Source organism: Antechinus flavipes, chromosome 1 (genome assembly GCF_016432865.1).
Source record: "Antechinus flavipes isolate AdamAnt ecotype Samford, QLD, Australia chromosome 1, AdamAnt_v2, whole genome shotgun sequence".
Classification (NCBI taxonomy): Eukaryota; Metazoa; Chordata; class Mammalia; order Dasyuromorphia; family Dasyuridae; genus Antechinus; species Antechinus flavipes.
Window position 1 is genome coordinate 590,351,656 of NC_067398.1, and position 27,890 is coordinate 590,379,545.

The 27,890-nt window shown below is 29.8% G+C and overlaps 1 protein-coding gene across 1 annotated transcript in view; it reads left to right on the forward strand.

Annotated features, from left to right (window-relative positions):
• The window catches only part of RIMS2 (regulating synaptic membrane exocytosis 2), a 761,226-nt gene that overhangs the window by 657,878 nt on the left and 75,458 nt on the right, over nucleotides 1-27,890 (forward strand). Inside the window, exon 23 of the mRNA XM_051974462.1 lies at nucleotides 11,237-11,478. Within this exon, the coding sequence (XP_051830422.1) occupies nucleotides 11,237-11,478 (242 nt within the window). The remainder of the gene's footprint in view (nucleotides 1-11,236; nucleotides 11,479-27,890) is intronic.

Genomic DNA, 27,890 nt, shown 5'->3' on the forward strand with positions numbered 1-27,890 from the left:
GAAAAAATATGCTTCAATTTATATTCAAAGTCCTTGAAATCTATCTGGATGCAAGGTTAATCTAGGTTCAAAATTCACACTCAGCAGGCACAGACTTAAGAGGGTAGGTACAAATTTGTTACTGCTCAGAACCTTGATTCAAACTAGACATAAGGAAAGAGGAAATTTATAGCATAAAAGTAATACACAATCAATAAACATAGTGATCACCATAACAATAAAGACAATAAAAGAAATGAACAAGAAAATAATAATAATAATAATAATAATAATAATAACCTACAACATACATCATCACCACTCCAAGGAAGCACCAATATCTGAGTTTCTTGGCTGGGAGAATCCCTAGTCAAAGCCGTTCAGGGTCTCAGATTGGGAAAAGTGTCCCAAGCAGAGAGTATATTCCCTCCTGGATGAAATTCTAAAAGTCCCTTTCCCACTAAAGGGTTTTTCTAGATTGATAACAAAGAAGGCACGGTGCTAAGTATTTTCATTTAATACATGACTCTTGAGATAAAGCAGCCTTCCAGGTGCAAGGTGCTCCATTTCAAGGGACCTACCAAGGAGAATATTTGTTCATTCCTTTAGGATGACTGCATTTACTCAGGGAAATAGCTGAGCTTTTAAGGCAAACACAGGTCAGCAATAAAAGAAACTTATAATCAATGCATAGAGAGGGTGGCCATTCCTTCCTATGCTACCTGTCATTCTATCAGGTAACTGCAAGAGTATTCTTTTTTTAAATAACTTTTTATTGATAGAACCCATGCCAGGGTAATTTTTTACAGCATTAATCCTTGCATTCACTTCTGCTCCAATTTTTCCCCTCCCTCCCTGCACCCCCTCCCCCAGATGGCAAGCAGTCCTTTACATGTTGAATAGGTTACAATAGATCCTAGATATAATATATGTGTGCAGAACTGAACAGTTTTCTTGTTGCACAGGGAGAATTGGATTAAGAAGGTATAAATAACCCGGGAAGAAAAACAAAAATGCAAGCAGTTTATATTCATTTCCCAGTGTTCTTTCTTTGGGTGTAGCTGCTTCTGTCCATCTTTGATCAATTGAAACTGAATTAGCTCTCTTTATCGAAGAGATCCACTTCCATCATAATACATCCTCAAACAGTATCATTGTTGAGGTATATAATGATCTCCTGGTTCTGCTCATTTCACTCAGCATCAGTTCATGTAAGTCTCGCCAGTCCTCTCTGTATTCATCCCACTGGTCATTCCTTACAGAACAATAATATTCCATAACGTTCATATACCACAATATACTCAACCATTTTCCAATTGATGGGCATCCATTCATTTTCCAGTTTCTAGCCACTACAAACAGGGCTGCCACAAACATTTTGGCACATACAGGTCCCTTTCCCTTCTTTAGTATCTCTTTGGGGTATAAGCCCAATAGAAACACTGCTGGATCAAAGGGTATGCACAGTTTGATAACTTTTTGAGCATAGTTCCAAATTGCTCTCCAAAATGGCTGGATGTGTTCACAATTCCACCAACAATGTATCAGTGTCCCTGTTTTCCTACATTCCCTCCAACATTCCGCATTATCTTTCCCTGTCACTCTAGCCAATCTGACAGGTGTGTAGTGGTATCTCAAAGTTGTCTTAATTTGCATTTCTCTGATTAATAATAATTTGGAGCATATTTTCATATGTCTATAAATAGTTTCAATTTCTTCATCTGAGAATTGTCTGTTCATATCCTTTGACCATTTATCAATTGGAGAATGGTTTGATTTCTTATAAATTAGAGTCAATTCTCTATATATTTTGGAAATGAGGCCTTTATCAGAACCTTTGATTGTAAAAATGTTTTCCCAGTTTATTGTTTCCCTTCTAATCTAGTCTGCATTTGTTTTTTTGGTACAAAAACTTTTCAATTTGATATAATCAAAACTTTCTATTTTGTAGTCAATAGTGATCTCTAGTTCTTCTTTGGTCATAAATTCCTCCCTCTTCCACAGGTCTGAGAGGTAAACTATCCTATGCTCTTCCAATTTATTTATAATCTCATTCTTTATGCCTAGGTCATGAACCCATTTTGACCTTATCTTGGTGTACGGTATTAAGTGTGGGTCAATGCCTAGTTTCTGCCATACTAATTTCCAATTTTCCCAGCAATTTTTGTCAAATAATGCATTCTTTTCCCAGAAACTGGGGTCTTTGGGTTTGTCAAACACTATATTATTAAAGTTATTGGCTGTTTTGTCTTTTGAACCAAGCGTATTCTTATGTTCTCAGCAAAAAGTTACATAAAAGACATTGCTGAGACTCACTAGAATTCCTTACATTTGAATTGGACAGTGTTTTTTCATCATGAATTTTTTGGAATTGTTGTGGATTACTGTAATGATTATAATTGCTAAGTCTTTCAAAGTCTGCTATTATTACAATATTATTACTGTTTATATTGTTCTCTTGGTTCTGCTTTCTTCACTTTTCATAAGTTTATATAAGTTTCTCAGATTTTTCGGAAACCATTTTCATTATTTTTTATATTACAATAACATTCCTTCACAACATGTAACATAATTTTTTCAGTCACTTGCCGCTTGATGGACAGTCCCAATTTCCAGTTCTTTGCTACCACAAAAAAATTGCTATAAATATTTTTGTACTTATGAGCCTCTTATTTTTCTTTAAATATTTTTGGGATACAAAGCTACTGGTGGTAGTACTGGGTAAAAGGATTTGCATTATTTTATAGCCCTTTGACTATAGTTCCAAATTGTTGTCCAAAATGATTGGACTAGTTCACACTTCATCCATTACTCATTGTTGCACCTATTGTCCCACATTCTCTACAATCCTCTCATAATCTTAACAAGTGTATCAAATAGTGAAAATACATTTTTGCATTTACCTATATTTACCTATATACCTAAACAGTAAAATCTTTAATTCAAATATAGGATTATCAGAATCTATTTTAGTTATTAACAATATGTCACTGCCATATGCCATTGCAGTCATCAAAAAAGACACAACACTTAATGTTTATATAGTATTCCCCTCCTGCCAATGCAATCTTTTATACATCCATTGTTTGACTAGCAAGGGAAATTATCGTATTAATTAAGCCTTTGTTTATTTTTATTAGACCTTTGGTTGTGCCTATTTATATTAGAATTATGTCATGAAAATATGAGACAAACTTAATTCTAGTATCTATTCTAGGCAAGTTGTTTTTGTCTTCAAAATCTTCACATTTAGCATCAACCCCTCACCTGACCCTGTCCATATACCCAGAACCTTCGTGCTTTTTCTATCATACATCAAAAATTGTCTTTGATTAGAGTTACCATATCACTATGCTCTGAACACAATAAGCACTTTAATGAATTATTTATTCATATTGCTTCTGAGAGCTATTTTCATTTTCATAAAGAATAAAACTTTGAGCTAAAGAAATTGGATTAGTAGAAATGCACACTGAATCAGTTCCCAAATAAGGAAGATATGAGGGTCATAAGAAATGGACTATTATTTCAGGAACCATTAATATTAAACACCATAAACAGCCCTATTTCAATCCTTGCTAAAAAATGAATACTTGTGAAGTTATATGTCTTGAACTATCAATTTCTTTAATATAACTTTAACTTTGTTTAAAGGTTAGAAATGTTAGAAATAGTTTTAAACTAAATTAGTTTTTTCAATAGCAGAGCCAATACAATTCATTGATTTTCTAAATAGTTGTGGGCATTAATAAATACATGTATATACATACCCTAAAATACTTATTATATATTCAGGGTGAAATATGTAATTTTTCATCATTATTACATCTACTGGAAAGGGAAGTCAACTTTTTAAGCTAAATTATTTCATCTTTTTATAAAATAGTGATTAGATTCACTTGCAACAAAGTACTGATTTTGTCTGTTTCATTGCACAGTCATTTGTATTTGATAAATATTTTATCTTGTATTTCAAATTATTTAAATAATTTTTCAAAAAAAATTATTAAACATCTACTCTATACAAGGCACCATTGTTCTAGGGCAATAAGTCAAATCCAGTTACAAATTTTATCCCAGATTAAATATAAGCATGCTATTTAGTATATATGTTATTTATACTAAATAAGTATTCTATCTCAGTGACTGGATCTAGAGTTTTTTTGTTGAAGATTTTGTGAAATATAGTAGTTTTAGAATAAGTTTTGTTAACTAATTCTAGTTTCATGAACTTGAAATTGTATATTATTTTATGACTTATGAAATTATATCTCATCTGCTCAATATTATAGTTAGTATCCAATTTACTTAAATGTCTTAACAGTTTTCATTTCCTTTTTAGAATGAAATTTCATATTATTTTATTAGAAACAATTGATTAGTATCTATACTGGAAAAAAATATACTTGTTTTTAATCTTTTTTTCCTGAGGCAACTGGGATTAAGTGACTTGCCTAGGATCACACAGCTAGAAAGTGTTAAGTGCCTGAGACCATATTTGAACTCAGGTCTTCCTGACTTCAGGGCTGGTGCTTTAACTACTGTGCCACCTAGCTGCCCCATATGTTTTTAACCTATAAAAAAATTCATCATGAAACATAATTGCAATGCCTTTCTGAAGCCAAAAAATATTAGAGCACCATGAATAATGCATTATGTAAAAATATAATACAATTGTCAATCAATTGTCTGAGCTCATCTTACTAACAATGTGCTATATCCAATAAATATTTTATGTCTTATAGGCAGAAATTCACCCTATATCTTTAGCCTGTTGAAATAATCAAGACCGTTGTCTTCTCTCTCTCTCTCTCTCTCTCTCTCTCTCTCTCTCTCTCTCAGGCTTGCTCATTTTTGGTGATATCCTATAATTCAATTATGACAGTAAGAGGGATTCATTCATTCAGTAAGAAATTATTAAACATTTATTATATGCCAGATAGCGGGGAAACAAAATAAAAATGAAGGATTTCAAATGATTCCTAGTCTATATCCTTGACCTTTCTACTAAATCCCAGAATCCTATCTTCACTATACTGTTCCACCAATATTTTCCCCTCACATTTCCAATTCAAACTGTCACAAACCAACCTTAGTATATTTTCAGCAAAACCTGCTTTAGTTCTAGACTTTTCTGTTTCTATTAACTATATCAAGATTTTGCTAGTCATGACTTGGAAATTTAAAACTTATTTTTCCTACTTCTTCCTCACTCCCCAAAGTTGTGTAAAAGTCTCTGAATAAAAAGGGATTGTAAGGGCTATTTAGTTCAACTCATAAAATTTCTGATTGTCACCCATACAAACCTATCTCTTGATAAGGAATTTCCTATCTATAAAGGCAGCATAATTGAGTTCAATAGATTATTGATAGAAAATTTTACATATATATATATATATATATATAGTTGAAATACACATCTCTGAATCTTCCGATATTTATATCAAGATTTTTTAGCCTGGGGACCAAAACTTTTTGTTAATTTGATGACTACATTTCAATATAATTAGTTTCTTTTGTATTTCTATGTATTTTATGCATTTTAAAAGCATTATTAGATTTAATGTCTACCCCCCCCAAAAAAAAAAAAAAGCAACCCTATACTTTGGCCATGTCCTATATATATAATTCTGAACATTAAGCCCATCATCTCTCTATCAGAAAGTAGATAACATTCTTTATCATCAATTTTTTAAACTTACATTTGGCCATTTGATCAGAATTCTTAAATATTTAGAAGTTATTTATTTTTAGTGTTTTGATTAATTATATAAATTGTTCCCTAAATTTACATTCCTTTATATCAGCCCTTATATCTCTTTCTAGCTTTTTCTGAACTATTCTTTTGTCGTTTCATACAGCACAAAAGTATTTTATTACATTGATATACTATAATTTATCAAGCTATTCCCTCAATCTATGGGCACCCAACCTCTTAGTTTGTCATCACAAACAAGTTTACTATGAATATGTTTTATGTATGAGTTCTTTTTATTTTTTATTTTCTTTGTGATATAGGCATAGTATTGATATCATCAAGTTAGAAGGTATGGACAGTTGAGTGACTTTTGTGGCAGAGTTGTAAATTTCTTTTATAAATGCTTGAAACACTTTATAACTCTAGTAACAGTGCACCAAAGAATCTTTTCTACTGGCCTCTTTAATATGTCTCATTTTCTTTCTATGTAAACCTTGTTAATCTGATAGGAATAAAGCATTATATCAGAGTTCCTTTAATTTGCATTTTCTAAACTAATGATTTGGAACATTATTTTTCACATGGCTACTAATGGTTTGGATTTATTCTCATGAAAAGTTCTGGGGTCCATCTCCAGTTGCCCCTGGACTCAGATGGCTCTGGAAAGGAAAACTCTTGAATAGCTCCCCCTTACATAAATTCAGTTCACTTCCATATCATGGCATCACCTTCCTGTTGTCATGGTCCTCTTTGAGAACGAAAGACAAACAACAATAAATGTGAGAAGTACCTGGCCATATTCCTTATTTATCACATAGGAAGGTAGTTTGTTTCTGGACAAAGTGAATCTGATTTAATGACTACCTTTTTAAAGGTTCATACTTCATTTCTTTAAATGATGCCTTTCTTTACTGTATCCTTTTAAGAAACCATTTAATTGATATTAGCATTCAGTAAGCTTCTCACCTATATTAGTCAATGTACTTTTCATATATTTTAGTGGAAAGAGTACAAGAAAGAACTAATGTATCCAGAATACAAAATAAAGAACATTTTCTTCTCTTTGTTCTCCCTTTTTTGAACATCACTAATGCAAAAAAAAAAAATGTGTTTATTATTATTATTTATATATTTGTAATGGTTTTTGTTTCTCTTATCAGTAGATGGGGAAAAGAGAGGGATGTGGGAGAGAATTTGAAACTGAAAATAATATAAAATTTAATGAAAACTAAACAGATAAATGAAATTAAAAGTGGGAATACATGACTTAAATATGAGAAATACTGAAATAAAATTCTATCTCAGATGTTTACTATCTCTATGACTATGGACAAGTCACTTAATTTCTTTGAATTTCATTTAACTAATTTTAAAGATCATAAAAATAATACCTAGAATAATTACTATACTTCACAAGGCTTTTGAGAGGATCAAATAAAATATTAAAAGTGACATATTTCATTATTATTATTAATTTTTGTTATTACATTACTGTGCCACTCTTTTGTATTTATCCTTCTTTATCAGCTTTTCTTCTGCCTTTAAAAAAAAATATCTTTTAAAAGCCTAAGTTGGCCTGTGAATTGATGTCTATATTGGTCTTTTTAGATAGCACTATTTCTCTTGAACCTATTCCTTATATAGCAATTTAGTTAAGATCTTATCTATTCTTCCTATAGAAGAAGTAAGAACATTCTTGTTTTGTAAACCTTCTTTATGTCATGCTCAAAAAAAAAAATCAGTATTGAAAATACTAAATTATTGTGTATTCAAGAATACTAAGAATGTCTTTATAATTTCAGATAAGAATTTTTTAATCAGATTTAATATCTAGAAGTAGTAATACCAATACAATCTTAGGTAAGAATAACATGAATTTACTTTCAATTAATATGTAATAAAAGGTTTCATCCCTTCTGGAATTTTTGTTTTGTAATAGAGTCAATGGTTAGTCAGGAAATATACAATATCAATAAATCACAAGTATTTATTAAGTACCTTTTATATACTGTATATCTCCTGACTAACCTATGACTATTAAAAACTAAAATTCCAAAAGGAAAGAAACATTTTATATTATATACAGAGCTCTTGAGCTATAAATATAAAGAATGAAACAAGAAAGTTACAGTCTAAAAGTATGAAATGGAAATCTCATCAAAATTGAGATTATTTCAGAAAATAAAGTTATAAGAACATATTTGAAACATGCTTAAAAACTAGAATTGCCACACTCACTTGGCTTTTTTTTTCTTTCTTTCTGTGCCTAACTTCATTTTAACACTAGTTGGATGGACAGATAAACTATCTCCTCTCTATTTTTGGAGATGTGGTGTTATTTAATTACTTATTATCATGGCCAATTTATATTTAAAATGCCTATGAACAGGGTATGGCATATTTTGTTAGCTTGAAGAAATATTCATGTGTCAATAACAGGAATATATGAATTTTGATTTCCAGTACTGTTTGAAGACTTTTAATTTGATACATTTAATTTGATTTATTGAAAATAAATGATAAGGGGATAAGAATCCCACATAAAGCAATTCCCTAGTATAGTCATAGAGACAAATGAAAATACATGGGGTGTTTTTCCAGTTTTTGTTCTTGACTTTCATTTTTATTGTGTTTGTGGTTATATTATACTGCATTAAGATACATAGAGAGCACTTTAAATGGTAAAGCCAAACTAAATATCCTGTCCATACCCATAGAAAATTCCATTCCAGGGAACTCTCTGCTGCTTCAAATACTTCTAAATCTCTCTAGTTTTAAGATTAGTGACTAGAAGTTTTTTTGGAGAGATCAGTGATATTCCACCAAAGAACCAAACCCCATGTTCCCAAGTTATTTTTAGAGTATAAATAAAATATGATTAATATTGACAATGATCTTTTTGTGTGTTGGTATAATCGAATATTTCTTAAGGTAAAAAAAAAAAAAAAACTACCTAAAACTCAGTTTGCCTTCATCTCAGCAACATTGTTTTAAAGGTATGTTTACTAGATGTGATTGACATTTGCTAATAATTCTTTTTTTCCTAAGAGAAGTTAAATTATATTTCTCGGATCAGATCTAATTCAAAGACTTCCTTTATCTCAAACCCCTGTACAATGAAAGAATGGAATTAATGAAAGTGACACAGATGCTCATATTGTATCATTTCACTGGCACAATCTGACTTCAACAATGCATACCCTTATAGTGACTTTCTCCTTGTAGTTGTTTTTACTTGGATTAAAAAAGTGATATTGATAACAGGAATTAACAGCTTAATTTATATATATATATATATATATATATATATATATATTCACATATATGTATACATATATAATTAGGGCTGGTGTGTATATGGGTGTATGTGTGTACATAAAACTACATATGTACAGAGAGGGACTACATCAATGAATAACTTTGAATTTAGAAACCCCATTGAATTTTGGAAACCTTTCCTGGTCATATATATATGAGACCTGATAGCATCTTCATTTCAGGGGTCAACTTCCTAGATATACAAAATCAGTAGGCTTGTAAACACATAGCTTATGCATTGCTACAAATTATTCCGCTTCTGTAATGTGTTTTCCATTTCTGTTGGTAGAACAGAGATCCAGTTTGAAATCTTTTAAAAATTACCATATTATATCAGTAACTAAAAAAAAAAAGGATTTAAAAGAGAAAACCCCTCCACAGCAGGTTAGGTAGTACACTCTTCGACATGGGATCAGGAAAATTCATCTTCCTCAGTTCAAATCTGGCATTAGACACTTACTAATTGTGTGATCCTGGACAAGTCACTTAACAGTTTGCCTCAGTTTCCTTATCTGTAAAATATGAGCTGGGGAAAGGAATGGCAATCCAGTATCTATCTCTGCTAAGAAAATCCCAAATGGATTCATGCAGAGTCAGATATAATTAAAAATGGCTGATATACCCCACACATATATTATATACCCCCAACACACATACACAGACACACATATGTATATGCATGTATGTACAAATGACCATATATGCATCTATATGAATCTTTCTAGTGGCTTAATAGGTTAATAAAGTGATTTTCATGACATGATTCAATAGTTCTAATTATATAGTATATTGTTATGTATATACATATATAAATATAGCCACATAAATATAATTGGGCCTATTGATATATGTCATGAAAATCCTTTTATCAAACCTTGTTAAGCTACTACAAAGATTTCATACATGTGCATACATGCATACACGTGTATGAATCTTTTTGTGTATGTTTATATGTGTATGCATACCTTTTGTGATTTTTTTCCTTGTAGTTGTTTTTATTAGGATTAACAAAGTGATATCGATAACATCAATTAACAGCTTAATTATATGTATTTACATATATATGCATATATAAATATAATTAGGGCTAGTGTGTATATGGGCGTATGTGTGTACATAAAACTACATATATACAGAGAGGGACTACATCAAACAATAACTTTGTATTTAGAAACCCAGTGAATTTTGGAAACCTTTCCTTGTCCTATATATGAGACTCTGATGTCATCTTCATTTCAGGGGCCAACTTCTTAATGTTCTTTTAGTTTTATAGTGGCTGAAATCATTGACAAGCCTTTTAAATTTATTTTTTGGATGAAACTCTCCTCTTTCCCTATAATTATCCTGCTGAAATAGAGTGGAATCCCAGTACTGTTTCTGGACTTCAGAACTGGCCATTTCTATATAATCAGCAGTTTAATTCTAATTCCTAAAGAAATCTAATTCCTAAATTGATACTGAATAATGGCTATCCAGTTAACAACTCTCCAATGATAGGCTTCATGGTCACTTTCTAATATTCTTATCAGGCAACACTTTACAACATGAATTTAAAAAATTAGTGCTTATATATTTTCAAATTAAATTTACGTGTATAGGAAACAAAGGTTTTCAGAAATGTGAAATCTAATCATCTGAAATTGATTGTGCTTACAATTCAATTCAAAAACCAATGTAAATTTCAAATCTTGTTAAAATTTGAAAACTCATCATTAATTAAAAGTTGTAGTTTTTAGTATCTACTATATCAAATTCTTCATATCTTGAGAAAATGTTTTCTTAAAATGAATGGCTTATTCCAAATGTGTTATAAACATAATAATCAAGGAAAGGTTAAAAAAAAGATAATATTTGGAGAGCAACTTCCCTACTTTGCATAACTGTTCTAGAGTATGCTTATTGCTGTAGAAAAGTATATTCAGGTGAAAATATCCTTAGAATATTTCCTGAATTTTTTTCTTTTTGTAAACTAATATTTCCTGTAGCAGCAAAAATCAACCCATAAGCAAAAACTTTACAAAAATATATGGGCTTATTTTTGCTTAGCTGTATTTAAGTTGGTTCTGAATTATAAAGCACATTCAGTACCATAATAGTTGAAGATTGTCATCACATCTAAGAAAAAGTTCTATGTAAATTGTACCACTGCAATAGACTCCAAATTTTTCATCTGAAACCTGTCCTTTTCTGTCTTTCCCTTTTTGCTCTGTCTGCACTATTTATCCATCCATCGAATGACAGTGTGTTTACATCCAAAATGCAAAGCAGACAGATGGGCATCTCAGGAAAGAATATGACTAAAAGCACCAGCATCAGTGGGGACATGTGCACAATAGAGAAGAATGATGGCAGCCAATCTGATACCGCAGTGGGCACCATGGGCACCGGTGGCAAAAAGCGGCGCTCCAGCATTGGGGCAAAAATGGTAGCTATTGTGGGTCTCTCACGAAAAAGCCGCAGTACATCCCAGCTCAGCCAAACTGGTAGGAATTTTTTTTCCACATTCATACTTAAGTTATTCACAAATGCAAATTGTTGTTCTGAGTCATTTTATATTATTAATAATGTCTAGAAAACAGTGTGTGTGGGTGAAGATGAAGTTGCAATTACTTTATTTTTCAGTTAAGAAAGAACCTGTTTCAATGTGGAATATGGCAACTATTGATTTTAATTACCATGTGTTATAAATGATGTAACCATCTTTCTCTTCTCAGACAGGAACCAACGTGAAGTGATGAAACTATAAATGCATAAATAAAAGTGCTGTTATTTTGTTTTATATGAGTACATGGTTACTTTTCTTTGGGTGATCCTTTGTATAATTATTTTTTTTTACATGTAGGAACATGCCAATGTAATTTGTTCTTTGTGACTTCTATCTTGAAGATATCTCATACTCCATAGCTTTAATTGATCATTTGTCTTTTTTTTCAGTTAATTAGCAATATTTGTCAATAATATAAATTTTCTTTACTACAACTTCTATTTTCCTATATATACTGAAATATTCTTCAGAAACAAGATGCAATGATTTTTTTTCTAACAGCCAGGATATTTAAATCTTGGGGTACTTCAATATCCAACTTCCAAATCACATCTGCTACAATAAATTACAGACAATACTCCTACTCAGAAAGGCTGTTGTTGGCAATTAAAGCATTCATGAGTCAAAACAATGTCTTTTTCATTGAGGTGTTGGCTAATAATTAAGGTGTAAAACCCTTAATAACTAAGAAATATAATATTTTATACTTAAGAAACAAGTAAAAGCAAGTAATATAGTGTTTGGTTTAGAGTAAATAAATCATAGGAACTGATTAAAACTAATTTGTTCTTGAAAACTAGGGCTTGTATATAGAAGCAAGGAGTCTAATTTCCTACTACAAAATAATCTTGATTAAGAGAATCAATCAATTTAGGATACAAAGGATACTGATAATCAGATGTTTGCACATTTTGGAATTGGAATGACCTGAAATGAATTTGATAATGTTCTGGAATTTTTATTATTTTAAAAAAAATTTTCGTCAACAATTCACTAAACTGTGTGTGTGTGTGTTGTATACACACATGTATATATACATATATGTACATAAATATATACTTACATATTTAAATGCATTATATTATTTTGTTTTTTATACAAACAATTTTGATTCATTAAAATTGATGTTATGTTTAAATTATATTATCATAGAAACTACTACAAGTTACATTGGTCATAAATAAGCATAGATTTCAGTTTTTAAGAATTGATTTATATAATTGTTCATATGTCAAAAAAATCATATAATTAGCATTTTTCTATTTAAAATATTGAGGATTTTTGGTCACTTGTATAAAAGCAGTTTTTAATTAGGTTTCAGAGCAGAGATAATATAATATTAAGCAACTAAAAAAAAAAGTCATCAGATGTAGCTCTAAGAGCAGCTAATGTTGCTATATTGCCAGGAATCTGGTACTGTTAAACTGGTCAAATGAGCCCAGTGATTATTGAGTTTTCTTTTACTAGAAAGTGGGGGGCCACTATTAATAGGTACAAGGCATGAAATGGATTGGACCCTGGGCTTACTTTTGAGTTTATGTGGCCAAAAGGAAGACAGATACCATTTCTACAGAAAAAGGGGGGATGATATATACATAGAAGAAATTGTCATTTTGTGATGAATGGCTAATAAGTCATGGAAGAAAATCTGTGAAACTCTTCTTGCCATAGGATTGAGAATTTCATACTTTCCTAGTAGGAAATAATTCTGTTTCATTACACAATTAGAAACACATTTTTGTTTCATTTTTCCACTCAGTGAGATCATTCCCAGTATCAGTCACACTTTATGTTGCTTCCCAGATCACCAGGCTAGAAGTATGGTGCTATAGGAAAAACACTGAATTTGTAGCCTAGGGAGCTAGTATTTGATCGGTACTTTTCTCCTTAGTATTTCTGTGATAATGGGCAAGTCATTTCCCCTCTCTTAAGTCTTACATTCCTCATCTGTAAAATGAAGGAGTTGTGGTAAATTATGTCTAAGATCTTTTCCAGCTCTAAATTTACAACATTATGATCAATGCTTTTTGAACACCAGAGTAGGGGACTAAAAGAATTGGCAAATATGAATGCTGACAATTAAATTTGAAAGATCAAAGGAGAATAGAGGTAACACAACTTGAAAAAAGCAAATATTGTCCATATTTTCAAAAAAAGAAAGGAGAATGGATTCTTCAAATTAAGTGAAAATAAAGCTAACTTTGATTCCTGGCAAAATTTTTAATATATTATTAAATGAATGCTTAGTAAAGAGTAAAAGGAAGCAGTGATCCCAAACAACAAATATAGCTTCATCAAGAATGAATCATACCAGACTAGCTTCATTGCCTTTTAAAAAATAACTTTGCAAACTAGCCAGCAACTTCTCATTATGTTCTTGTGGAAATGATATATAGTCTATCTCCTCATAGTAAGAGTGCAGAAATTTGAGACAGATTCCTCTTACATTTTCTATACGGATCCAAATTCAGTATTTAAAAAAAACCACAAAACTTTTAAACTTTCAACTATACCAAAAAGTAATGTGCTGCATCAAGAAGTAATGGGTTCTTATGTACTAGACATCTTTAAGCAAAGTTGTACATATAATTCTCACATATGTATGGATTGAATTTAATGGTCTTTGAGATTCTTTCCAACTCTGAGGTTGAAGTTTTTGGCATAGTTTATGTGAATTTATTTTAGTAGTTACCTACTTCAAATGTTTTTCCATTACAAAATTTTTAGATACACTGTTATTCCATGGCAATAATACATTGATTTTTAATGCAACAAACTTTCACTAAGTGCCTACTATGTATAAGATAGTGCATTAAGTAATGTCAGGCAATTAAAAAAAAAATGAAACAAAGCCTGTGCTTAGGGAGCTTACCTTCTAGTTGGTGGGGCCAAGGTGGGAGCGGGAGATGGGAAGAGAAACAAAAGGGAAGCAATGTAATAGATAGAGAATGGACCCCTGACATTTAATAGCTGTGTGATTCTTGCTAAATCACTTAACCTGCTGTTAAGCTGCAGTATCTTCATCTGTAAAATGGGAATAATAGTACCTACCTAAAAAGGTAGCATTAGCTATAAAATTATATGTGTTTATAATATGTGTGTGTGTGTGTGTGTGTGTGTGTAGATATCATACAGATATAGATATTTCAAACTTTAAGGAATATTTAAATACCAGCCACTATTACCTGTAGAATACAAGTTCTTTCAGAGAAAGAACTGTTTCATTTTTGTCTGTAGCCCCATTAAACATCCCCAGTTCCTGACATATACTGAGCACATAATAAATGCTTGGTGTATTAAATGGTATACTTGTACAAGCAAGTAAATACAAAATGCTTTCAAGACTATAGCAGAGTTTATATTGAAGGGGAGTCTCTTGAGTAAGGCTTTAAGTGAGTTAAAGATTCTATAAGGGGAAAGTCAATTTTAAACATGGAAAACAACTTGCACAAGGGCAAGAAATGGACTTTCATTTTCAGAAATAAGTCAGGAAGATAGTTTAACCTAAAGAATATTTTATGAAAAAGAGTACATAAAACAGGGCTGTAATAATAGGATGCCAGATTATGGAAGATTTTCTATACAAGATTGAAGGACTTATATTTTACACTAGAGAAAATAAGAAGCTATCAAAAAATTTTAATAGTAAAGTAATATGATATTCTTATACTATTAATTTCATGGAATAATGAAAATATATATCAATTTATCTTCTGATTTTTAACACATTTTACTGATATCTTTGGTCTTTATAGCTTAGTCATTTCAACATACACTCTCTTCAGGACAAAAACTTCCTTGTAACAGAGAAAAACGATTAAAATATTCTAATACAGTGACTCCAACTTACAAAGTATACAATATTTTGAATCCATATCTTAATGTTTACTATCTCTTTATCATAAAGGGAAGATTTTTTTGGCTATTTATTTTTCACTACTCACATTAGTTTTTCAATTCAACATGGTTTTAATTTTTTCCATGTATAATTTATTACTCATTATGCAAATTATTTTCTTTTTATTTTACTCAGCAGCAGCTTATAAAAAATTTTCTGAGTCTAAATTTCTCATATTCATTTTTTCTTAATTCTCAGTTATTTGCTACTACAAAAACTAGTATTTCAAACATTTTAGCATTTATTAAACCTCTTTTCTTATGCTATTGACTTTGATTTTCTTACAATGTATATCTAATAGTGGGAACAGTAGTCTGTGACTAGTTCTGTCACTTTTTTGTATAATTCCAAAGTGATACTCAGAAGAGTTAATTTGACCAGTACAATAGTTCATCAATGAACCTGTCTTCTCACAACCTCTCTACCATTAACTTTTCCCATCTTTTCTCATCTTTTGCAGATTTGTATAGTATATATTGAAACTTTGGAAATATTTTAATTTTAATTAATAATCTTCCCCCTAGAAATAGCTAGGATAGAGGTATGAAAGATTCATTTGTTGACTTATATGACCTTTTATATTAAGTTCACATAAACATTTTGAATTTCTTATTTAAGGAGTAATGTTTTGCTAAATATAATTTCTGCCAAAAATATGTTTTAGCTTTCTCAGTAATCATGTCAAAAAAAGAGGATTCTTCCCCTAGAAATTTATATTCTAAAGTTTATTAGATACAGCTCTACTTAAAACATAATTCTATTTTATACTCTTGTAATCTTATCTTTTCTGCTCCACTTATATATACCTTTCTGTTTTTTAATTAATAAAAATAGTTTTGTTGGCTATTACTTTATACTATATTTTGAAATCCAGATAATATTTTCACCTCCCTTGTTCATACTTTCTCCCCACTGGTTTTTATTGAGATTTTGAGGTGGCCTTTTTCTAAATGAATTTTGTTTTTATTTTGTCTAACTTTATAAAAATTACAAAACAACTTTAGTGTATAGCTATGTATATAAATTAAGGTATTATTGTCATTTTCATTATATTGGTATAGTCTAACTTTGGACAGTTTTTGGCCAGTTTGACCATTTTTAAAAAAAAAAAATCTCTGTTTAGTAGTTTTGTAAGGAGTTTATTTTGTAAAGAGTTTATTTCTGAAGTTTTAAGGAATATCATTTGATAGGTATGTTGAGAATGGATAGTAGAGATGAGAAACTAGAAGCAGGGAAAGCAATTAGAAGTCTATTGGAACACTCCTGGTGAGAGGTAAAGACTTGAACTAGGGAAGAGGTCATGTGAGTAGAGAAAAAAAAGCTGATAAAAGAGATATTGTGGACAAAATGCAATAAGATTTAGTCACTGATAGGCTTGACAGAAAAGAAATAACCAAAGATCATCATTGAAAATTTCATGATTGCAAGGTTAATGTGCAGTCAATAAAAAGTATGAAGGAATGACAGTCTTGGGACATGTCGTACTTCAATGAGGAAGTATAAGAAATTGGAAAGAAAATTGGCTCTAGAGTCAAAGGACTTGGATTCAAATCCCATTTCTGATATTTATTACAGTGTAACCTTGGACTTGTCTTCTGTAAAATGAGAGATATGAACCAAATGGCTACTACATTCAAATTTAGTTAGACCTACCATTCTAATATTTCGATTAATATTGAATAGTTCTTTAAGTTTCAGGTTTTTTTCTTTAAATGTTTTGTGGTGTTAGAGAAATTAAGGAGTGTATATATATATATATATATATATATATGTATATATATATATATATATATACACATATATATTTAAAGAAATTTCTTCCTCTCCATACCCAACAAAATAGAGATACCATCTTAGTGATTTTAGCCATTAATACTTATATATGACCAGTGACTAAAATCTTAAATTATTTTACAAAGATATTGACCCATCTATTTGCTTATGTCTTCTGTCATCCTGGCAATACAATAAAATGTTGGAAATAATTTATGTTGAAAATTGTATTTTAACTATTTTAGGAAAAAAGTATTCATCTTCTGTGGTTAACAAAGCATTAAACTCCATGATTTTATGTACTCATGATCTCATATTCTGTGTTCCAAGAATGAATTTTCTTAACTAATATACTTTGTTCTTAAGAAAATTCATTCATGGGGCTCTAATCACATGTCCCTGAAAATCTCTGCTTTTGTAAAATTAAGAATAGCTGGCTTACACATAATGTTCTAAAACCTTTAATGAAGTTAAATTGTTAAAAGACAACTTGGACACTTGTCCAAGATTTCTGGGACATCCAGAAGAGTGGTTTAAGCTTTACAGTGTTTTATATAGTAAAGTAAACGCTCAAACTATAAAATTACCACCTTCTTTTGAATAATTACCAAATGACAAACTCATTTCAGTGACACATCACTTAGGGGCTTCTGTGTTAAGAAAGTGAACAGTCCATAAATGAAAAACCACCAATGATCAGATGGTTTATAAGTGAATTCTATCAAACATTTAAAGATCACCTAATTCTAATATGAAATAAATTATGTGGAATGAAGGAAAAAGAAGATATCTTATCAAACTTCTTTTATGAAACAAATATGAATACCTAAACCAGGAAAAGTAAAAACAGAGAAAAATATTATAGACCAATTATGTTAATTGATATGTATGCAAAAATTAATAAAATTCTATTTAAAAGATTACAATATATCAAAAAGTTTGTGCATTGTGATCAAATTGGGCTTATACAAGGATTGCAGGAATGGTTTAATATAAAAAAGCTATTAACATAATTGCCCATATATACACATATATGAATAATAAAAATAACAAAAATAATGATTATATCAATAGATTCAGAAAAAGCTTTTGATAATGAACAGCACTCACTCTTATTAAAAACTATTAGAAAGAATAGTTCTTTCTATTCTACCTAATATTTTTCTAATATCTAATCTTTCTATCCAATCCATTTATGGATTTTTCATTAAATTGATAAGAAGCATTTACCTAAAACCTTCAACAAGCATTATTTGTAATAGGAATAAGATAGCAAGGACAAGTGTGAAACAACGATGTCCATTGTCACTAATACTATTCAATGTTCAATATGAAAATTTAAATAATAGCAACAAGAGAAGAATAAGGAAGAAGAAATTAGAATAGGGAATGGGGTAATAAAGTTATTTCTTTTTGCTGGTGATATGATATATTGAGAAGTTATAAAGACTCAACCAAAATGTTAGTTGAAACAATAATAATTTTAGCAAAATGCAGGATATAAAGCAAAGCCACATAAATCATTAGTGTTTTTATAAGTCACCAGCAAAACTCTGAAGGAAGGGATAGAGATATCTCATTTAACATAATTCTGGGAAGGATAAAATACTTGAAAATATATCTTCCAAAGTAAACTCAAAGACTATATGAACAAAATTATTTTTTAAAAAAGCTTTTTATACAAATAAAATAGATTTTAAAAATTGGAGAAATATTAATGGTTTATGGGTAAATAGGGCCAATATGATAAAAATGGTAAGTTGCCTAAATTACATAGTCAATGTCATCTCAATTAAATTACCAACAAATCATTTTACTGGCCTTAGAAAAATAACCAAAAAATTTCATTTAGAATAGCAAAAGGTAAAGAATATCAAAGGAAATGATGAGGGGGGGAATTAAAAGAAGGAGGGTTAGCAGTACCAGAGCTTAAATTATCTTATAAAGCACTATTTATCAAAATTATCTGATATTGGCTAAGGAATAAAAAGATCAATGAAACAGAATAAATAACTGTAATAACCATTTGTTTGACAAGTGTGGAGACTTAAGTGGTGGGGATAAAATTTATTATTTTGTAAAAATCCTTGGGAAAGCTGGAAAACAGTCTGGCAGAATTTGATCATAAACAATAAATATCATATTCTATTTACCTGTATAAGGTCCCAATGAATACATGACCCAGATATACAAGGAGATATTACCAAAAAAATTGAACAGGAACATATTGCTTATCATATTCATGGATAGGTAAACAATTTGTGAATAAACAATATAGAGATCATGGTGTGGTGTACAATGACTAATTTGGATTATGTTGGACTTAAAAGGTTTTGTTCAAATAAAACCAATGTAGCCAGGATTAGAAGGAAAGTAGGAAATCGAGGTAGGGGCAGGAGAGATTTTATAGATGGTTTCTCAAGATGTGATACTTTAAATATACAAATAATTTCATCAAATCTATAAGAACACAAGTCATTCTCTAATTGATAGTCAAAGGACACGAACAGGCAGGGTTTTTTTATGAAACAAAACTATTTTAATCATGAAAAATGCTGTAAATCATTATCTATCAGAGAAATACAAATTAAAACAACTTTGAAATATTTTATATATACTAGATTGACTAAAATGATAGGTGGGGAAAGCAACAAAAATTGAAGGCAATATTGAAAAAATGGCATACTGACTCATAGTTGATAGAACTGTGAAATAATCCAACCATTTTGGAGAGCAATCTGGATTTTCATAGTGTTGTTAAATTTCTTATTCCCTGTGGTCCAGCAAGGAAAAATGTAATATATTAAAATATATATACATAAATACATTCTACATAGATGTGTATGTGTTTGTGTATATCACCTCTCTTCGTGGTGGCAAAGAACTAGAAATTGTGGTGATGCTTATCATTTGGGGAATGGCTAAATAAGTTGTGGTACTTGATTGTAATGGAATACTGCCATGCTATAATAAATGATAAGTTCAATGGTTTTAGAAAACATTGAAAAATTTGCACAAACTAATGAACAGTGAAATGACCAGAACCAAGAGATGTTATGTACAGCAATAGAAATATTGTTTTAAGAATGACTTGGAGTCATTTTGACTAAATATTAATGCAATTTTACTACAAAGGATCAATGAAGAAAAATGTAATCTATATCCAGAGAAAGAATAAATAAATAGAAGTATGCATAATATGGTTTTGCATATATAAGTATATGCACATATAATGTATCTATATATGAATATATATGGTATATATATATATATATATATGGTATATATATATATATTTATATTTATATATACATAGATGTGTATGTGTTTGTGTATATCACCTCTCTTCGTGGTGGCAAAGAACTAGAAATTGTGGTGATGCTTATCATTTGGGGAATGGCTAAATAAGTTGTGGTACTTGATTGTAATGGAATACTGCCATGCTATAATAAATGATAAGTTCAATGGTTTTAGAAAACATTGAAAAATTTGCACAAACTAATGAACAGTGAAATGACCAGAACCAAGAGATGTTATGTACAGCAATAGAAATATTGTTTTAAGAATGACTTGGAGTCATTTTGACTAAATATTAATGCAATTTTACTACAAAGGATCAATGAAGAAAAATGTAATCTATATCCAGAGAAAGAATAAATAAATAGAAGTATGCATAATATGGTTTTGCATATATAAGTATATGCACATATAATGTATCTATATATGAATATATATATGGTATATATATATATTTATATTTATATAGAGATGTGTATGTGTTTGTGTATATCACCTCTCTTTGTGGTGGCAAAGAACTAGAAATTGTGGCGATGCTCATCATTTGGGGAATGGCTAAATAAGTTGTGGTACTTGATTGTAATGGAATACTGCCATGCTATAATAAATGATAAGTTCAATGGTTTTAGAAAACATTGAAAAATTTGCACAAACTAATGAACAGTGAAATGACCAGAACCAAGAGATGTTATGTACAGCAATAGAAATATTGTTTTAAGAATGACTTGGAGTCATTTTGACTAAATATTAACGCAAATTCACTATAAAGGATCAATGAAGAAAAATGTAATCTATATCCAGAGAAAGAATAAATAAATAGAAGTATGCATAATATGGTTTTGCATATATAAATATATGCACATATAATGTATCTATATATGAATATATATGGTATGTATATATATTTAATTTGTATTTTTCTAGCCAATAATAATTTAGAACATTTTTATTTGATTAAAATTATTTTTATTTCATATGTTTATATATATAAAAATTTGTGTTCAGTGATATCTGCCATCTTTGGATAGGTGGGGGAGAAAGAGAGAAAAGTTACATATTAATTTTATCATATATTTAAGAGGAAAAGCAAGCTGTACATAATAGATTTTCAGTTTCATGTGCAATCTTTTTTTTTCTATACTACTTTATTATGGAAATAAATGATTGTTTTATTTTTTAAGTTCAATTTTTTTTAAAAAAGACTATAAAGGTAATTCTTGTGAAAGCAATTTATCTAATTGATTTAAAAACAAGAAATATCCCATGAATTTTTGCATTGGTAATTTAAAAGATTAAAAATAATATATAGTATTCTATTCATTTTCCATTTTTAAAAAATAGACATACTATAGATTGTGTAATGAATAGCACACTTTTAAAACATTCAGGGTAGTTCAATCTGTGGTCTTTCTAATTGGGAAAAAGGTCATATTTCATTGTAAATGGTAATATCTTTTTATTCCTTTGGACTTTGAGATAATGGAAGACTGTACATCTTCTTTTCTCCCACTTTCACTATAGCATATTTTTAATTCTATAAAACCAGAAGTAAAAAATGAAGACTGGAGATGAATGGCACATCCATGTTTTTATTTTGTTTAACTTTTAATTGACATTTTCTGCTTTTTACACAATTGGTTATTTCAAATGCCTTTCATTCCACCTTCCAGCTATTCATCCCATATAACAAAATTTTTAAAAGAAGAAAAAAAATTAATGCAACTATTCATTTCACTGAAAAAAATACAAAAACTCATGCAATGTTTAATATCTGTGGATTTCTCATCTCCATGAAGGGGTAGGTTGGAGTTGTTTTCTTATCTCTTCATTCAAACCCTGTTTAATCTTTTATAACATTAGATATTTTTAATTGTGATATTTAAAAATGACATCATCCTTTCCATTTACATTGTAGAAGTCACTGAGTATATTGCTTCACTCTGTATCAGTTCAAATAGATCTTTCTGTGATTTTCACACTGTATTTATCATGAACTTTTTTGTTATGGCACATTTCACTACATTTATGTGCTATATGAATGTCTAGTTATTTTCCAATTGATGGGTGTTTATTTCCCATTCTTAACTATAGCAAAAAGTACTGCTATAAATGTTTATGGGGACTTTCTTCCTATCATTGACTTTGTTGGGGTGTGAGCCAAATTGTTTTCCAAAATGGTTGTACCATTTCACAGATCCACCAACAATAAATTAATGTGTTTATCCTTCCACAATTACATTAAATTTTACTCTTACCTTTTTTTAAAAAAAAAAATTATTTTTGTACCTTGCAGGATATGAGTTGAAATGTCAGGGTTGTTTTGTTTTACATTGCTTTTATTAGTAGTCGTTGGACGCATTCTTTTATGTGGATGTTATACTTGAAGTTCTTTGGGAAGCTGTTCATATTCTTTGACTCTATCTACTGGGAATGTGTGTGTGTGTGTGTATGTATGTGTGTATGCAGGCATATATATGCATATATATGCATATGTGTGTATATAAAGATATTTTATCTTATATAAGATACTTATCATATCAACACTTATCATATAAAGAGAAATTTCATAAAATACTTTCCCATTTCAATCATTTTCCTTCTTTTCCTAGTTGTAGTAGTTTTATGAAAAAAAAAATTGGTGTCAAGTTATCAAAGTTATCTCATTTATATTTTATAATTTCCTCCATTGCTTGGTGGGTTAAAAACAGCTTCCCTAACAAAGCTGTGAATCGCATGAAATGTTTGTCTTCTATTTTTTGATACTATATTCTTTAATATTAAGGTCATATATTTATTTAGAATGTATTATGAAATATGATGTTCAATATTGGTCTAAATCTAATTTCTGCCAAACTAGTTTCCAGTTTTTCCAGAAATTTTTATAAAATAAGAATTTTTTTTCTTATTTTCTTTTTCATTTTATCAATCACTGTATTATTGACTTCTGTTGTTTCTGATTCTTCTTTGTTTGACTGTTCTATTTTTTTTCTTAACAAATATAAAATAATTTTAAAGATATATTTTGAGATTTGGAAGTGCTCTCTTCTTCATCATTACTTCTTATTCTAGATTTTATGTTTTTCTAGATGAGCTTTGTTTTTATTAAAACAAGTTATTCTATAAAGTATCTCCTTGGAAATGTGATTGATGTGAATTAAAGGTGTAAATTAATTTTGCTAATATTGTCATTTTTATTATATTGACCTGGTCTGGTCTTTGGCATCAAACATTGCTCCCATTATTTAATTTTTTCTTTAGTTTTTTTAAGGAGCCTATTGTAATTGAACCTATATGTGCTTTGAGAATCTAATTGATGGATATTTTATGCATTTTGTAATTTCGTGGAATGGGAATTCTGTTTCTATCATTATTATTTATGTTTTGTTATTTTTACAAAGAAATCCTATGGTTTTTGTTTTCTTTTCTCGAAGACATATTTTGTAGTCTGCAACTTTGCTGAAATGATTAATTTCTAATTAGTATCTTTTCTGATTCTGTAGGATTTTCTAAGCAAACTAGCAAATCATTAGCAAACAAGGATGGTTTTATATCCTCTTTGTATATTTTTATTCTTTTAATTTCTTTCTCTTGTTTTATTGCTAATGCTAACATTTCCAGAACTGTATCAAAAAATAATGGAGAACGTGGCTATCCTTGCTTCACTCCTATGCTAATTGAAAAAAGGCTTTTTTATATTCTCATTACATATGATATTTTGTTTTGGTTTTAAATAGGTATTTTTATGATATTGAAAAAGATTCCTCTATACATATACTTTGTAGAGTTTTTCACATAACAGAGTTTTGTTCTTGATTTCTAATTATTTACATTAATTGTTCATTGTTTTCATAATGTTGAACCATCTTTGCATCTCTAGGTCAAATCCTAGTTGGTCATAATGAAAGACGTTTTAGATAAATCACTGTAATCTCTTTGATAGGGTTATTAAATAATTTTTGGAGTCAGTATTTATTTCTTATTTGTAAGTAACAGGTATTAACTGTTGTTTAAAAAATTTGACAAAATTCTCCTATAATTCAAATCAGATTAGAAATTTGTTCTCCCTTTGACAGTTCCTTTATTGCTAGATTTATTTACTTTTCTGAGATTGTTATATAAAATCTCTAGCAACTCTTCTAATAGTTGAAATATTATATAATTTTTAAAATTTCTTTTTTAAGCTTATTCATTTTTAATACACATTGTTTTATGAATTGTTGGGAGAGAAAAATCAGAGCAAATGAGATCAAAAACAGAAAAAAGGAGTGAACATAGCATGTGCTGATTTATATTCAATCTCATTAGTTCTTTTTCTAGTTGCAGATGGCATTTTATATAAATTTATATAAAATAATGTTTTGGCGATTTGATTGATATGACAATGAACAAATGGACCAATTTAGGCAGAATTGTCATTTTAATTGTATTAGATCAGCCTAACCTATTCTATTTCCTTTAATTTCCTTTTTTTTTTATTGCTAACGCTAACTTCTAGTACAATTTTGAAAAATAGTGGTGATAACAGGCATCCTGGTTTCACCCCTGATTGTATTGGGAAGTGATCAGCTTCTCTCTAGTTCAGATATTGCTTGCTATAGGTTTTAGATAGATTCTGATTATCTATCTAAGGAAAGCTTCATTTATCCCTATGCTCTCTAGTGTTTTTAATAGGAATGGATGCTATATTTTGTTCAAAATTTTTTCTCCATCTATTGAGATTATCATATGATTTCTGTTGGTTTTGTTATTCATATGGTCAATTATAGTAATAGTATTTCTGATATTGAACTAGCCCTGCATTCTTAGTATAAATCATACTTCTTCATAATGTATTGTCCTGCTAATAAGTTGCTATGATCTCTTTGCTAATATTTTATTTAAAATTTTTGCATCAATATTAATTAGGGAGATTGCTCTGTAATTTTCTTTCTCTTTTTTGGCCCTTCCTGGTTTAAGTATCAATACCATATTGTGTCATAGAAGGAATTTGGTAGTACTTATTTACCTATTTTTCCAAATAATTTGTATAGTGGTAGAATTAATTGTTCTTTAAATGTTTGGTAGAATTCACTTGTGAATTCATCTGGCCTTTGAGTCTTAGGGAGTTTTCAGTGAACTTTTCTTTATTCTTTCTTTGTTTTTTTTTCTAAAATGGGACTATTTAAGTATTTTATTTCCTCTTCTTTTAACTTGGGCAGTCTATATTTTTGTACATATTCATCTATTTCATGTACATTGTCAGACTTGCTGCCATAGAATTGGGCAAAGTATCTCCTAATCTTTCTTTAATTTCTTTTTCATTGGTGATATGTTCCACCCTTTCATTTTCATGCTAGTGATTCATTTTTTTCTTTTCTTTTACTGATCAAATTAACCAAATGTTTATCTTTTTTTTAAGTTTTTTTATAACCATTTTCATAATCAACTATTAGTTTTATTAGTTCAATAGTTTTCTTAATTTCTGTTGTATTAATTTTTCCTTTGAGTTGCAAAATTTATAATTTGCTATTTAATGGGGGGTTTTAATTTGTTGTTTTTCTATTTTTTTTAGTTGTATGCTCAATTCATGGATTTTTCTCTATTTTTTATTTATGTTGTTATATATATATATATATGTATACACACACACACACATACACACACACACACACACATACACACACACACACATATATATATATATATAATTTCCCCCTAAGAACTGCTTTGGTGCATCCCATAGGTGTTGGAATGTTGTCTCATTATTGAAATTTTCTTGAATGAAATTATGGCTTGTTTCAGTGATTTCTTATTCTTTAGAATTAGATTATTTAATTTCAATTGGTTTTTAGTCTATTCTTCCCTGGCTCTTTATGAAATATAAATTTTATTGCATTGTGGTCTGAAAAGGAAGCATTTTACTATTTCTATCTTTTTGCATTTGATTGTGAGGTTTTTATACCTTAATTAATGGTCACTTTTTGTGTAAGTGGTATGTACTGCCAAGAAAAAAAGATGTATTCTTTTCCGTCCCATTTCCATTTTCTTCAGAGGTCTATCTAATTTTTCTAGGATACTATTAACCTTTCTAGTTTCTTTCTAGTTTATTTTGTGGTTAGATTTGTCTAATTCTGAGAGGTGAAGGTTGAGGTCCCCCATCAGAATAGCTTTGCTATCTATTTCTTCTTGTCATTAAAATTAAAATTTTCTTTAGGAATTTGCCTGCTCTTATTTTACCTCCCCTTTCCTCTTTTTCCAGTATAGACTGTTTTCCACCCTTAATGTCCTTTTCTTTGATGTCATCATATCAGAATCCATTTACAACCACACCCTCAGTTCATGTGATGCCCCCCTTTGTCTGCCCCAATGTCAGATACAGTGTGAAAGAGTTGCTGATATTGCTTTCCTATCTAGGGAAGTAAATAGTTCTACCTTTAAATACATATATATTTTCCCCCTGTTTACCTTTCTATAGTTCTCAAGTCCTGTGTTTGTAGATTAAATTTCCTGTTTAGTTCTGGTTTTTTCAAAAGAAATGATTGAAAGTCTCTTACTTCATTGAAGATCTATCTTCTCCCCTGAAAGGTGATGCTGAGCCTTGATGGGTAGTTAATTCTTGGTTGTAACTACAGGTGTTTTGCCTATCTGGAATATAGTAGTTCAGGTTCTCCATTCCTTTACTGTAGAAGCTACCAGATCCTGGATAATTCTGACTGTTGCTCCTTGATAATTGAATTTTTTTTTCTGGCAGCTGGCAGTATTTTTTCCTGGATATTATAGTTTTGGAGTTTGGCAGGAATGTTCCTTGGGGTTTTCCTTGTGGGATCTCTTTCCAGAGGTGATCAATGCATTCTTTCAATAGTATTTCTCCCTTCTGTTTCTAGAATATTGGGGCAGTTTTCCTTAATGACCTGTTGTAGAATGCTATCCAGGCTCTTTTTTTGGTCATGGCCTTCTGGTAAGCCAAAACTGTCTCTTCTGAATCTATTTTCCAAGTTGGCTGTTTTGCCATTGAGGCATTTCACATTTTCTTCCATTTTTTCATTCTTTTTAGTTTATTTGATTCTTGCTATCTCACAAAGTCATTGGCTTCCATTTGCCCTGTTCTACTTTTTAATGTGTGAATTTCTTAGTTATCTTTGTATTTCTTTTGCTATTTGGTTTATTTTATTTTTTTAAGAGTTGTTTTTTTTTTTCAATTTTTTTCCCCTTCCTTTTCCAAACTGTTAATTCTCTATTGCAGACCTTTAATTTCTTTTCTCATTTATTCTTCTACCTCTCTCATTTGCCTTTTGAAGTCTTTTATAGCATTATAAAGAAGCCTTTTGGAGCTCAAGACCAATTTATCTCACTCTTTGAGATTTCTTTTGGGATATTCTGTCCTGTGTTTTGGTCTGTCCTGT